At 45.1% G+C, this 15757-nt stretch overlaps 1 protein-coding gene across 1 annotated transcript in view; it reads right to left on the bottom strand.

Annotated features, from left to right (window-relative positions):
• The window catches only part of LOC311246832 (protein TANC1-like), a gene marked incomplete at both ends in the record, with an annotated part of 135369 nt that continues 119612 nt past the window's right edge, over positions 1 to 15757 (bottom strand). Inside the window, 2 exons of the mRNA XM_084337077.1 lie at positions 1 to 1354; positions 1812 to 1912. Coding sequence (XP_084193203.1) covers positions 1 to 1354; positions 1812 to 1912 — 1455 coding nt within the window. The remainder of the gene's footprint in view (positions 1355 to 1811; positions 1913 to 15757) is intronic.

Here is a 15757-nt window from a genome sequence, read left to right as displayed (position 1 = left end):
TCAGACATTGGACTCTATGAAGGAGCGTTTGGGTTTGATGGGAGCCATGTGGAGGGCTGGATTATCTCTTGTGAGGCTGGCCTGCCGGTTCCTGCCGTCGGGGAAGCGGTGCTGGGAGGCTCTGGCCTCCCGCTGGTGGTGCCACTCTCCTAGCTCCTTGCCCTGCTGCTGGCTGCTGGCCTGACCTCCAGGGAGCTGCTCCTGGTATGAGGACCGCTTTAACTCATTGTTCAGCACGTGCAAACCCATAACGGACATGTTGAAACTCTCCAGCCCCCCTCCGCTGGGGGACTGACCCTGCCGGCCTACGACAGAGGCTTGCTGCCCCTGGACCCGGACCGCCTTATCCATAACCCCCATGAAGGGCCGTGGTTTTAGCTCAGGCTTGCCCTTGAAGCTGCCGCTGCTCCTGGTGATGCGTGGACCATCTGGCACCTGTTGCCTGCCATTGTCTGACAGATTCCCACTGGAGGCCTGACTGGAGCTAGAGCCCCTTGAGCCTGTTGTGCCCACTGTGCTGCCCGCACCCTCCCTCCTCATGTCCATGCCAGACCCTAGAGCTAGAGCCAGACCATCCAGAGGAGCCACGGCGTGGGTAGAGAGTCTGTCGGAGCCCCTGGAGAAGCTGGAGGAGCGGGGCTGGTAGGGCTGGGCGGGGCCGGGGGGAGACGAGCTAGTGGGGGATATGGGGTGAAGGTGGTCGTTAGGACTGTGTCCTAGGTGGTCCTTGATGGGGACAGGGACGATGTCAATGCCCAAGCCTGGGGTGGGCTTCAGTGAGGTGGAGATGTGTCTGCCTGGCAATGGGCTGGAGGGGCCACACAGAGAGAGAGGCCTGCCCCCCACCCTGCCTCCTGGCTGTAGGGAGTGGCAGTGATGCTGGGCTCTGCTGCCCTGGTTCTGGGTCTGCCTGGTGGTCAGAGGAACAGGACCGGGCACATCCACAAACGGCTGGTTCTGGATAGACTCCTCTTGAGGAGAGCATGGCTCACGATCTGTTAAAGCAAAGGCCAAACATCCTGGGAGAGTCCTGTTAGGTCCATATGGATTGAGAGGCCAAAATTCTGGGCTTTTTCCACATTGAAGACTGACCTCTTCTTGTTTCTCCTCCTCAACTTTCTCCTCGTCAACCTGCTCAACAGGGCTTTGTACTTCTGGGCTTCCCTGTGAAAAGACATCTGCCTCCTTCTCTGCGGGTGGCTGGTGGGAGTGGAGGTCCTGGCTGCTGTTACTGGGTGTCTTCTGCTGATGTTGGCATTCCTCCTCTACTCGTACCAGGAGGCGCCGGATCTCCCGGTTGGCGGGGCAGAGTCGTGCTGCCTCATGGAGGTCTGCCAGCGCTCCGGCAAACTGCCTGAGGAGGACCGACAGAACACGTGTGTCCGAGGAGAGCAACAGTTGTGATCGGAGGATCAAGAAAAGAGGGCAGAGTTTGAGATGGGTCAATTGAACATGAGGCTACGTGCTGATGATTTGCATAGTCAACATGCCTACAAGACTTGGGGCCCAGCTACATTGATCTGTTGTGTCTGTCCGCGTACGTAAAAAAAATAAATGATGATCCGTTTGTTGGACAGGGCTGATTATGTGTCCATTTTGACGGACAGAAAAGTTCACGAGTGTGGGAACTTTTGGAACCGACGGATACGTTGTCGCTGTAATTTCTAATTTAAAAACAAACCAACGTACAGTAATACCTTTCGTAAAATTCAGATCAATGTAGCCGGGCCCTTACTGTAGCATTCCAACATGTTCCTGGCTCTCACAATAATGAATATTGAGTATTGTGACACATTGAATGTAAGTCTTACCTACTGCTCCGTTTGGCTCGCGCTCTGGCATAGTAGGCCTCATAGGACTTGGGTTTAATGTCCAGGGCTTTTGTTGCAAAATCCTCAGCTATGCCAAAGTCCTGTTTTTTTGGGGGGGGGGGGGGGGGGGGTCCAGAATATAAAACAATGTGTGTTTAATATTCAAGTCAGGAAAAGTTAATTATAGATATACCTCTTTAGACCGAGAGCACAATCAAATCCAGGGCAGTTTGATCTTTGAAGTTTAGTGTGCTAGATCAGACAATCAGACTTCTTTATCGGGAATGGTAACCTCTTCTCTGACATTAATACAACAGAACATGAGCATGTGTGCATGTAATGTACTGTATCTCATTTTAACTGTAGCCCACAATATTTATACAGAGCAAGTATTCAGACCATCTCCATCTGAGTACGCCTGGCAGCCGAGAGAGGAACACAACAAAGGCTCAGAGCAGCTTGTTTTTCCGCTGCTCTCATCATCACCCTCCCAGGTGAATATTTAATGAAGCAAATGCGTTGCGATTCTGTCCTTGAGAGAGGAGGTCAGAACCACAGCCTTGAATGCGAGTTATGTGAACGTCGCAGCTGAATGTGTAATGGTGGCGTCGTGTGGTCCCTCTCCCTGGCCTTATCACCCTGCATTCTCGTATGATATGTGGCTTTAGTCAGCTGACTGCACATAAACAGTAAAACTACCCCCCCCCCTCGAAGGATAAGGGGGGAGAAAAGAGAGAGAGACTGCACTCCACTGTGTGTGAGAGTGACCTTATCACGTCGCATCATCCGCTCCATTATTCATTGGCCACAGTGACCCTCAGGATGGCATTTTTACACCGTCTGCCAGGGATCCTCTGTCATCACCAGGGTGGTGCCTATCTGCACAGTAATGCGTAGATGCAGTATACTCATTATACCACCGCTGGAGCACACGTTACTCTTAAGGTCACATACTGTATGTTTATCTGGCAAACATGGATTTAGATATTATATGGCAAAAGGTTGGTATGTCTTTCTGTTTCTTTTTTTTTTTTGATCAAATTTTTTTTATTATTAATTACATGAAACAGGACAACACAATAACCACAGTAACAAAAAACATAACTTTCACAGGAGAATAACAAACAATAATAATACAGAATAATAAATTATAAAGACAAAAAGAAAAAGAAACAGCGTCCAACCTATCAAATATAGATGGCTACTTCAATAACACAAAGGGTCTTCAAAACATGGCAACCTTTCCCCACCTTTACAAAGTGGAGTGACTTAAAAGATTGTTTATGAGAGTGTTGCCGCAGATTTACTGTAGATAGCCTAGGTCCCTTACACATGTTCAAGACTGCCAAACTTGCAGAAGGTAAAGTGTAAGAAGAAAGAAATTCTTCCTCCAAGTTGGTTGACAGGTCAATCAGTCTGTCAATATTAGTCTCTTGGGGAGATGGCATGTGAGTTGACATATAGCGCAGAATAGCTAAATACCAACCCCCCCTAAAATCCCCCCAGTCAAAGTTAAGAAGGACAAGACAAAAACCAAGACAGACAAGACATTTCCTCCTCCCCCTCCCCAGAGACCGCCGGACCCCCCCGATCAAGCGCCCCAACCCCGCTCAGCCGCACACTGCGGTCTTTACCTTCTCAGCTGCTGCGAACCACAGGTCAATTCCAGCCTGCCCTACCCCGATCACCCGGGCCGTGGATATCTCAAGATAAATCACATCCAATAGAGTTAGGGACCAGTTAATCATTGTAAGCTTCTCAGGCTCCTTCCATCTCATTGCTATTAGCTTCTTCGCTGCTGTGACGCCCGCTAGGACAACCCTTTTCAGTTGTACGGACGCGGGTAGTGTCGTTATATCGTTCAGGAGTAGCGTAACAGCTGTGAATGGGATAGTTAAGCCACACAGATCTGAAAGTTTGTCCGTTATTGACCTCCAGAAGCGGGCCACTGGTGGGCAATCCCAATACATATGCATATAAGTGCCAGTGGCCTTTTGAGAGCACAAAGTGCACCGAGAGTCGGTTATCAGTCCCATAGCAAATAGCTTCCTAGGTGTAAGATAGGTCCTATGAATATAATTAAAATTAATTTGCTGGTGATTGGGGTTGCGGGAAGATAATGCCACATTTGCCCAAACATCATCCCAGTCAAACTCGGGGTCCAACTCCGGTATATCCACACGCCAGATTGTATCCAATGATAAATTTTTATACGTGGATTGAATTAAGAGCGTATAAAAGTCGGAGACAAACCCTCTGGATGTCGTCCTGTCCACTATGAGCCTGAGGAAGGGGTGTGGGTGCAAGGCTTGAGCCCACGGTACGCCATGCGCCCTCAGTGCTGACCTTAGTTGAAGGTAAAGAAAGAAGGACTCGCCGGGTAGATCATAAAATTCTCTTAAGTCCTGAAACGCACGGAGGCCGTTCTTATCATAAATATCCTCCAGAGTATGCACTCCCCTCCTTTGCCATTGAGGAATATTAACCGGCTTGTGTCCAACAAGTAATTGCTGGTTATTAAAAATTGGAGAGTCCAGGTGCCAAGGGCATTTAACCCCACACGACCTCTGTACATTACGCCACGTTTGGATCACGTGAGTTATGATCGGTCCATACCTCAGCCGGCATTTCGCAATAGAGACAGTGGAGTACACTACATCCTGTAATCTTAGCGGAGACACCGCCGCCGCTTCTAAGGAGCGCCACGATACAGCCTCTACAGGGTCTAGCCAGCACATCAAAGGTCTCAGTGAAAAGGACCAGAAATACAGTTTAAAATCAGGGATTGCGAGGCCCCCATCTTGTTTCCTACGTTGAGTAGTAGCCCTTTTGATTCTCGGGCGTTTGTTATTCCAGACAAACTTAGATACCATCGATTGTACCTTGCGCCAGTGGTCTATTGGAGGGGGCAGGGGGAGCATTGAGCTAATAAAATTTATCCTAGGCAGGATGTTCATTTTGATTATGGAAGCCCGGGCTTGTAAGGAGTTAGGAAGGGACGACCACCTGTCTAGATCCTGGCGTATTTTATCATAAGTACCCGTGAAGTTGTACTTAGTAGTTTGGTTCAGCGTGGGGAATATCTCTATGCCCAGGTATTTGAAATGTTCTACTATGGGGATATCAGCTGGTAGTCGTACCGCCTTGGCCAGTTCATTAAGAGGTAGGCAGGCTGATTTGTTCCAGTTAATCTTAAAACCTGACAATTTACCAAAGTCGTCGATTATCCTCAATAATTTTGTGGCCGACCGGGAGGGGTCGTCCATGAAAATCAGCAGGTCATCCGCATAGAGAGCAATTTTGTGTGGAGTATTGTTGACCATTATGGGGACGATGTCCTCCGATTGCCTAATAAATTGGGCCAAAGGTTCGAGGGAAAGCGCGAACAGTCCCGGGCTCAGAGGGCAACCCTGTCTAGAAGATCTGGAGACTGGAAAGAGTGTGGAACAGTTTTTGCCTGTCAGTATCATCGCAGACGGCGAGGCATACAGGACTTTAATCATATGAATAAAACTCTTTCCAAGACCCATGACCTCAAGTACCTTCCACAGATATGACCACTCAAGTCTGTCAAACGCCTTCATGGCATCCAAAGACAGAACTGTGGATGGAGTTGTATTGTCTTTACTGTTATCGATTACATGCAACAGCCTCCTAAGATTATCTGCAGCCAGACGCCCCGGGATAAAACCAGTTTGATCGCAGTGTACCAATACAGACATAAATCTCTGCAGGCGACGGGCCAGCACCTTGGCAAACACCTTTAAATCGGCCCCGAGAAGACTCAAGGGTCTATAGCTACCACAATCATTGGGATCTTTGTCCTTTTTGAGAAGTAAAGAAATCAACGCCATATTGACATCTCTTGAGAACTCCCCTTGTTCGATAGCGTAATTGATCATATCGAGCATCAATGGACCCAGTTGGTCCCAGAAAGCTAAATACACTTCGGGTGGAATACCATCCCAGCCTGGCGCCTTACCCCTCTGCATTTCAACAATAGTCTCCCTCAATTCTACGAGAGTAATCGGTCTCCCCAGTTCCTTGGCCTCTTCCTCAGAAATGTGGGGTATCTCAAGCCCGCCAATGAACGATTCAAATCTAGAGTCATCCAGATTACCCTCTGAGCTATATAACTGTGAGTAAAACTCTTTAAAAGTGTCATTGATCTTTTTCGAATCAGTAGTGACTGCACCCTGGCTCGTCCTAATCGAGGGGATATCTGAGAAATGATCATTTGATCGTATTTTCATTGCCAATAGATGGCTAGGTCTGGAGCCGTGAAAATAGTAATTTTGTCTTGTCCTGTGTATCAAAAACTCAGACTGTTGTTTAAGTATGGAGTTTATTTCTTTTTTGACTATCTTACGTTGTGTGTTTAGTCGTTCATTATAGTCAGTTTGCAAGGATGCGTATAGGTCCGCATATAATGATTCCAGTCCTTCTAGCTTTTTTGACCGGGATTTTCGCAAATTGGAGGCAAATAGTGTGACATGACCCCTGATGAATCCTTTCAATGCGTTCCACAGGACCCTAGGGTCTTCTACTGTGCCAACGTTGATCTGCAAAAATTCAGCTAGTTTACTCCTGAACTCAGAACAGAAGTCATCGTTCTTTAGCAAGGTCGAATTAAAACGCCATCTGGGAGCTCTTGCGGAGAGCCTGCCAAAGGTTGCCGTAAGGAAAATCCCCTTGTGGTCTGAGAGAGCCAAGGGAACCAATGAGACATCGAAACTATCAAACATATTAGGGGACGCGAATGCATAGTCAATTCGAGAGAAGCTTTTGTGTCTGGCTGACAGGTGAGAGTAATCTCTGAGGGTGGGGTTGCATAAGCGCCAGAGGTCTGAGAGCCCCGTGTCTTTGGCCCACATCCTGAGGGCCTTAGAGGCCCGTTTCTGGTCGCTCGTTTCAGAGGGCCCAGACCTATCCATCTCCGCATCCCAGCACGCATTAAAATCGCCACCCACAATGAGAGCGTATCCATTAAGTTCCAACATATTCTTCGTGATTGTATTATAGAACGCTGAATCAAATGTGTTAGGAGCATACAATGCTATTATAGCCATCTTCCTATGCAAGAATTCAACTTTTGCTATAGTAATCCTTCCCTCCGTGTCCGACCATACATCCAAGATTTTGATATCAAGGTTACGTCTTGTAACTATGACTACTCCTTTCGTCTTATCATCGGCTGAGGATGCGGAGATAACGTGATATTGCCGATTTGCCAGTCTTGACACGTCACCTACCATTAAATGCGTCTCACTAAGGAGAGCAAGGTCAATATTTCTCCTCTTCAATAGCCAAAGGACACTGGCACGCTTGTGTGGGGCGTTAAGCCCTCCTGCGTTCCAAATTAAAATATTCAATTTAGCCATGGTCGAGCTTGTATAAGTGCGTAGAGAACATACCCGTGCAGCCAGGCTGAGTACAGAGGTGCCGATCCCGGCGGGCCCGGACGGTCAATCCCAGGAGTTCAGAGGAGGAACACTTACACATATATAAGACAACAGTACATAGAACACATAAAAATACCACCCCAGCTACAACCCCCCCTCCTTCTACTCTAAACCCTAACCCACCCGTCCTACTATAAGTTCCTCTATACCCACTCTCCAATCCCCACCCTATGCCCCACCCACTGAGGATGGTCATCTTCCTATCACTTCCCACTAGAGACATGGATCAATAAGACGCTTCCCACTCCCACCCCCCTCTAGATAAACCCCTGAGTAAACCCCCACTAGTCCAATAAACACAAATAATAATAAAATAAAATTCAATAAAGATATCGGTCGAAAACCACCTGAGCCCTGGCCCCAACATGAGAAAACCATAATGGTAAAAATAGCCATTATTAAATAATAACTCCGCATCAACCTGCAGCCCTCTATTTCGGAATCTGCGCTTCAACATCACATTGTTATAGCCCAAAAAGGTATAGGAAAATTCAATACAAAATTAAATTAAAGCATCCCAGCCGATAGTCTAAGGCAGGTTCGGGTCACAGGTTAATTGTGCAAAATTGTGTGAACAGTGTCAATTAAACAATGACAAAAAAAAGGAGGAAGGGAAAAAAAAAGGTTATGGTCAAAGTGCACCCCTTTAGCCGTCCCTCTGATCAGGCACAACGGCTGAAATGACCCAACCTATGTAAGATTAGAATTAAACACAATCATTCATTAATCAATCCGGGGATGGTAATAGGCAACACCTGACACCACCTGTCATCATACATTGTTTCAATAAAGATATCGGTCGGAGCAGTTAGTCCAAGGTAGGATCGAATCACATTTAAATTGCTCATTCAAATGCCATTAAAACATATAGGAAAATTCAATACAAAATTAAATTAAAGCATCCCAGCCGATAGTCCAAGGCAGGTTCGGGTCACAGGTTAATTGCTCATTCAATTGCCCTTAAAACAGCGACACTAATTATTATATAATTACTCAGCATCAACCTGTAACCATCTACCCTGGAGTCTGCATATTAATGTATCAACGTTATAGCATAAGTGCCTCACGGAAAATTCAAAACAAAATTAAGGCGAGTCAGTAGTTAGTCCAAGGTAGAACCGGATCACATTTAAATTGCTCATTCAAATGCCATTAAAACATATAGGAAAATTCAATACAAAATTAAATTAAAGCATCCCAGCCGATAGTCCAAGGCAGGTTCGGGTCACAGGTTAACTGCTCATTCAATTGCCCTTAAAACAGCGACACTAATTATTATATAATTACTCAGCATCAACCTGTAACCATCTACCCTGGAGTCTGCATATTAATGTATCAACGTTATAGCATAAGTGCCTCACGGAAAATTCAAAACAAAATTAAGGCTTGTCAGTAGTTAGTCCAAGGTAGAACCGGATCACATTTAAATCGCGCATATAGATGACATAAAAACAGCGACAGTAGGAAAGAAAAAAGAAAGGAAGAGAGGGTAATGGTTAGAGTGCAAGCCATATAACCATATAGCCATTAAGTGCAAGCCATACCCGACCCAACCTGTTATCAAATATTGTTTATGCATATTCAACCGACCTTGGTATCTACTTTGGATCACCAAAGCTCAAAACAACCTGGATATAAAAATAAAAAGCATACCAGAAGTTAGTTAGGGACTCGGTCACTCTTGAACTGTGCAAACCAATGTCCCTTTGAACAGCAACAGCAACCAAAATACGTAACCATTAACGAATGTCTCAGCGCAGACCATAGTCGAAGCCCGCTGGCTAGCCCGAGGCTAGCGCGTAAGCTAGTGACGAATCCGGATAGCACGTTAGCCTACTATGTACATTGTTCAGCTAGCTCGTTAGCTTCCAAAGAGGCGATACACAAGTACGACCATGAGGTCAGCTTTAGCAAGTAACAGAAGTCATTGGGAAGCCCCGCTAGTTGGATGGGCAGAGGACAGTTAGCATGTCTGGGCATGACAGCAAGTGTTTGTGAATAGTCGACCTAATCAATGTATATAGGCCCAAACCGCCAAGTCACTCACCCTCCATAGATATCAAGCAACAGACTCGGGTGTCTTCGCGAGATATTCCTTCGCTTTAGCCAACGACCAAAACAAACGCTGACCACCGACCTTCTCCAACACAGATAGTTTCGCGGGAGCGAATAACGTGGGCCTCAGGCCTAGTCTCCATAGCTTAGTCAGGACCACCTTGTACTCGGCTCTCTGAGCTTGAACCTCCGGTGTAAAGTCCTCGAAAATGGCCACTTTGTGATCGCCAAACCTCAGAGTACCCCTTCTGGTACGAGCCGACCGCATGATGATTTCTCTCTGTTGGAGTCTGTTCAGCTTGACTATGATGGGCCTCGGTTCTTTGTTCACGCCGGGAGAAAACCTGCCCGCTCTGTAAGCCGACTCACAGATAGGAGGCGAGGGGAGGACGTCCGTCCCTAGTATCTTCTGCAGCAGTTCGGGCATGGTCTCAGAGAGACGGCCTTCACCGCTGGTCTCCGGTACTCCAACAATCCTGACGTTGTGGCGTCTATCCCGGGACTGCATCTCCTCCATCGCCGACTGTAGTTTGTTGACTTCAGCCTGCCTAGCCAGCAGGGCGGATTCAAGACCCGCCATCTTCTCACATTGTGATGATACCTCCGTCGTTAGCATGGCTAGTTCGTTAGCATTAGCCGATGAGGCAGCGTGAATCGTCTCCATCTTGTCTGTCAGCGGGACTACCGCCAGCCGTATTTCTTCTGATATCTCACGACGGAGGCTGATACAGAAATCCGCCAGCACTTGCTTCTGTGCTTCAGCGATGCGTGCCTCAGAGTCTGCGTGTACTTTCTTCTGTGCTTCAGCGATGCGTGTCTCAGATTCTGCGTGTAGCTTGGTCATGACCAAGAGCACAGCTTCGCTTAACTCCCCGACAGCGGGAGACGGTACGGCCATGCTCGGCGGTGTCGGTGTCGTGCCTAACTCTTTCATGGCTCTGGTTTCCACCCCCGCCATCGTAGAAAGTCGAAAAAAGTTGATGAATGTATACTAAACACGACGACCTAGCAAACAGATAAAAAACAAATAAAAATAAAATAAAGACTAATGGGGAGAAACGTATATTCAGCACGGTAGAAGGGAGCTCATGTGAAAACACGTCTACTCCATGATCGCTCAGCTCCGCCCCCTTAATGCCTGTCTTTCTGTTTCTTATTCTGTTTCTATGCTAATGGGGATACATATTCAGATTTATGAGAAGATGCATCCCCCCTACACAAACACACACCACCACCACCTCCACCAGCTCAGTATTTGTGAACACACACCACTCTCTCCTAAGGCTGCGGTTACACTAGGGCCATTTCATTTAGTTTAATTTCGCTTTTCAGAACGCTGCGTATTGGCAGGCAAGTAAGAGTTAAGTTAGACGTAATTTTGTCTCGTCTACTATATACATGTAGTACAATGCCAAAGCAGTAGGTGGCGATGTAGTTCATACATGAAGGCCATTTTCAACCAATCAGAAAGGTTGAACGAGACACTCCACATCCTGCTCAAAATCTCAAAAGCCACCATCTTTATAGCTCGCATGAGCCATTTAGCCACATAGCATTTATTTTTCAGCAAGAAATAAAGTGCAATAAACAAAAACGGATACATTCACTGTGTGTTCTGCCTCATTTGTTGATGATTTGTTGATGAAACAAAACTAATATCAACACAATTGACCACCAAGAGCGGAGTTTAATCTCACAAAAATATCGCCGATTTTGTTAGCTTACGTGCTAACGTGATTGGGATATGCCAGTATAACAGTATAGCATTGTGGCTAGCAGCGAAGTAACGTTAATGCTAGCAGAATGAATGGATGTAAACGTTATTTAACAGATTGCAGAATGGGTACAATACAATACGGCTCAATACAAACAATTGTTAAGGGAATGCAGACTGTTGTAGCTTGTTATATTAATCAGCGTCCCCAGAGCGATAGTTCAACTTGACTAACAGGGTCTGAAAGTAACGTTAGCTAGGTAGCTAACGTTAGCTCACGAGCGATGCTAGCCAGCCAGCACCTGCCAAACTGATGATATCAGACGTTGATATCAGGAGCTATCAGTAGCTAAACATTAGACAACGCCTCATGTATTAAACAAAAGTGAATAGATGACTGTGCCATTTTGTTTAATGCTTGTTATGTTGAAAGAGGAGCTCTGAGCTGCTCATGCAGTCGACTCTTGCGTGGTAAGGGTTTGTTGACATGACATGGGTCTGGGAGGGGGAGAATTTGGCGTCAGTCTCTACTGCACATGGGCATTGGGCAGAACGGCTCCGTATCCGGCTCGCGCAAATTACATGGCACCATTTTCGGCGAGTTTCCAAAACGAAAACACCTTTTCAGCGTTCCCGCTAGGGAAACGCGTTTTCCTGCCAAAACTGCCTTTCTTTTTAACTTTGACATGCAAACGTAATCATTCAGCAACAAAACGTTGCTGTTTTAGCCCAGTGTAACCATGGCCTAAAGCTACAGATGCAGCCATTAATTGTCTGTCGACCGACGTTTTGGCACCGTATTAACGGTAACGATGACCAGTAGGGGCGCTCGAATACAGCTGGTGACAACGGCCCGATGCGCCGGCTGTTTGTTCATTCATTGGAGGAGCTCCGTGCTTGAAAAAGCTCGAGTTACATTCAACTCGATTACAGCTGGTGACTTCATTCATAGGACGCTACAACGTCCTATGTCTACAGACTATGAATTAATGTTTCTGAATTAAATAATGAATAATTAAAACGTGTCAAATCTAGTCCGTTAACTTCATTAGACGGCCCGACGCGCGGCTCTCTGTTCGTTTAATTTATCAGCGATCAGCGATCACAGCGCTGTTAGTGTAATGCTTTTTGGTACCAATAAGTTTGTGTAAACACGCAATGTTGCTGAATAAAATAATGAAAGATTTAAAACCTGTCAAATCAGCAGTCAAGGTGTATATTTTCAGCATTTTCACGTTTGTTTACCAACAATTCTGTTATTAGTGTAATATAAGAAGATACGATTCTCACTGGGTTTTCTGTGTGACACCGTGGCTTAGCGGCATTATCCCTGGTTTTAACTCTTTAATTCTTTTATTCAGCAACATTGCGTGTTTAAACAAACTTATTGGTACCAAAAAGCATTACACTAACAGCGTTGTGATCGCTGATGAATTAAACTAACAGAGAGCCGTGCGTCGGGCCGTCTAATGAAGTTAACAGAATAGATTTGAAACGTTTTAATTATTAATTATTTAATTCAGCAACATTAATTCATACAGCTTCAATGTAGGTTCGCTGTTATAAATGTTTATAAATGAATTATATCAAAAAAATTTATAAAACAGGATTCTAACCAGCTTTTGAGAGGCCTTAGATTGGGAGACGGGGATAATCCTGCTAAGCCACGGTGTCACACAGAAAACCCAGTGAGAATCGTATCTTCTTATATTACACTAATAACAGAATCGTTGGTATGGTAAACAAACGTGAAAATGCTGAAGATATACACTGTGACTGCTGATTTGACAGGTTTTAACTCTTTAATTATTTTATTCAGCAACATTGCATGTTTAAACAAACGTATTGGTACCAAAAATTACACTAACAGCGCTGTGATTGCTGATCGCTGATGAATGAAACTAACAGAGAGCCGCACGTCGGGCCGTCTAATGAAGTTAACAGAATAGATTTGAGACGTTTTTTTTTTTTTTATTATTTTTTTTTTTTCCTCCGATTTTCTCCCATCCCAATGTTAGTCGTTATGCCAATTCCCAATCCCCTTCCTGGTCGCTGCGCACTTACCCCCCACAGTCGGTCTGGGAGAGTGGAGGCTATCACATGCTTCCTCCGACACACGTCTAGCCAATCAACCGCTTCTTTTCACCTGGCAGCGCGGACTCTCACTGAGCGCGTGTAACGTGTGGAAGGATCACACTACCGCCCTTAGATCCTATCCGCGCTTAGCAGGCGCCCCGACCGAACTGTAGGAGTCGCTGTTTACAACGACCCGGACCCACCCCGCCAGCTTCTCCCACCCTCTAATACTGCCAATTGTATTAGTGTGAACGGCCAGCCAAGCTGGTGACAACCCCGGAGCTGTGAGCTGGATTCGAACAGGCGAATCCAGCGTCTCCGGGGTTGGTGACGAACGCAATCTCCGCTACGCCACCTGACCGCCATGATTTGAGACGTTTTAATTATTAATTCTTTAATTCAGCAACATTAATTCATACAGTCTGTATAACAAAGCAGGGTAGCCGGACCAGCACTCACAGGTTCAATGTTTTTTTAATTGGCAGCCTGAATCAAAGCAGACATGTTTCGGACTAATGTCCTTCTTCAGTGGTATGGCTAGCACTGGAAATGAATTCAAGGTGATGATTATATACACCTGGCAGGTAAATGACACGGCAGGAAATGACATCACAACGCAGGTGTGCCTATGCAATATGACTAAATGAATGACCTATCAAAATAGAGTACAATCATAATTTATACATATGTATAGATATATCTATATCTATCATCAATAAATATTTATAAACAATACAATACAAAACGAAACAAAATTACCAGAAACTTGATAACATATAGCATGCCCTTTCATTTATAGGGCTAATTGAGCCACTTTACTTGAATTGAATTAATTAATTTCAAATTATCCATAGGGCATCTAGTTTGGCAACAAACAACATCTTTAATCAGACCAGAAATAACAATGTGGGAGTAAGGAGGTTAAAGGAAACAGGTTAAGACGTTCTCTTCATTCATACCTTTAGGTTCAATACAATTAAACAGGTGGATATAATAACATTCACGTTGCAGCAGCAGCTTGTGTCTGTCTCCACCTCGCGCTGGCCTGAGTACTAGCTCTAGTCCCATATATTTGAGGTCGTTGACGGTATGCTTACACTTAGAGAAATGCCGAGCTACCGATGACTTGACATCTAAATTCCTCACAGCACATTTGTGTTCACTTATTCTTGATTTAAAGGCTCTCGTTGTTTTGCCCACATAGGAAAAATTACAAGGACATTTTAGCAAATACACCAGATTGGACGAATTACACGTTATCCGTCCTTTGACTCGGATATTTTTCCCCGTTTTTGGATGTGCGAAAAATTTATCTTTAATCATACCCTGGCACTGAACACAGGATTGGCAGGGAAAATTTCCGTCTGGGATGTTGGACATAAAATGAGAAGGTTTCTTTAAGGGCAAATCAGTTTTGACTAGGAGATTAGATAAATTTGCTTGTCTCTTGTAAAAATAGTTAGGCGAATGCTGAAACGCTGTCCCTATGAGAGGGTCGGACTGCAGAATATGCCAATGTTTATTGACAATAGTCCGCGTGTCTCTCGTAATAGGGCTGTAAGTAGACACGAAAGATACTTTGTCAGGTTTATCTTCTTTCTTTCTGGGGATAAACAACGTGGCCCTGTCGATATGCTTGGTTTTATTAAAGGCTTTTAGTGTCAAATCAGCACTATATCCTCTCTCGTGGAAACTGCCACGGAGTACCTTTGCTTGTGCAATAAATGTATCGTCAGTATCACATATTCTCTTATAGCGAAGTATTTGGCTATAAGGAAGACTGTTCTTCAAGGCTGGGGTGTGATAACTAGAATAATGTAAGAACGAGTTACGATCCGTCTCCTTTTTAAAAACCTCTGTGTGTAATGAGATGCCATCTGGGGCTTTCTTGATCAAAACATCGAGGAAGGGTAAATTATACATATCAAACTTTAATGTAAACTTTATCGTTCTTCTACAGGAGTGCAGGTACTCAAGGAAGGCAAAAAGTTCGGATGATGAACCAGACCAAATAAAAAACAGATCGTCAATATAGCGCATATACGATTTGACACATTTCTCAAACGGGTTATTATTAAAGATATGATCCACTTCATATTTGGACATATAAAGATTGGATAGGTTCACAGCGGCTGGAGAGCCCATGCTGAGGCCTCTGTTTTGTAAATAGTATTTATCTTGGAATCTAAAATAATTTCTAGTTAGAACTAGATCCGTTAAACTAACCAGCGCTTCTGTAGGGGGGAGTAATACTTCCCTCGAGTTTAAATAAAAACTCAGCGCGTCCAGCGCATCTGCATGTGGAATGCTGGGGTAAAGGCTGACTACATCTATGGTAACTAGTAAGTCTGTAGGACTAATGTTGCAGGACGAGAGCCTGTTCAAAAAAGTAGTAGTATCCTTCAAGTAACCACGCTGAGAAGAGGCCAAATCCTTAATATGCGCATCAATGAACTGAGAGATTTTTTCTGTGGCAGAGCCAATACCGGAAACAATAGGTCTACCAGGAGGGTTAATCATATCCTTATGGATTTTAGGTAAAGTGTAAATAATAGGAGTAACCGGGTACTCTACGAACATAAACTTGAATTCATTTTCTGTAATTGCCTCAGACAATCTCAGGCTTTTAAGGACCGTTT

The sequence above is a fragment of the Notolepis coatsorum genome (genome assembly GCF_963971535.1).
Source record: "Notolepis coatsorum genome assembly, chromosome: 20".
Taxonomy (NCBI): domain Eukaryota; kingdom Metazoa; phylum Chordata; class Actinopteri; order Aulopiformes; family Paralepididae; genus Notolepis; species Notolepis coatsorum.
Note: the sequence above shows the minus strand (reverse complement) of the source record. Positions and strands in the feature narration are given on the sequence as shown.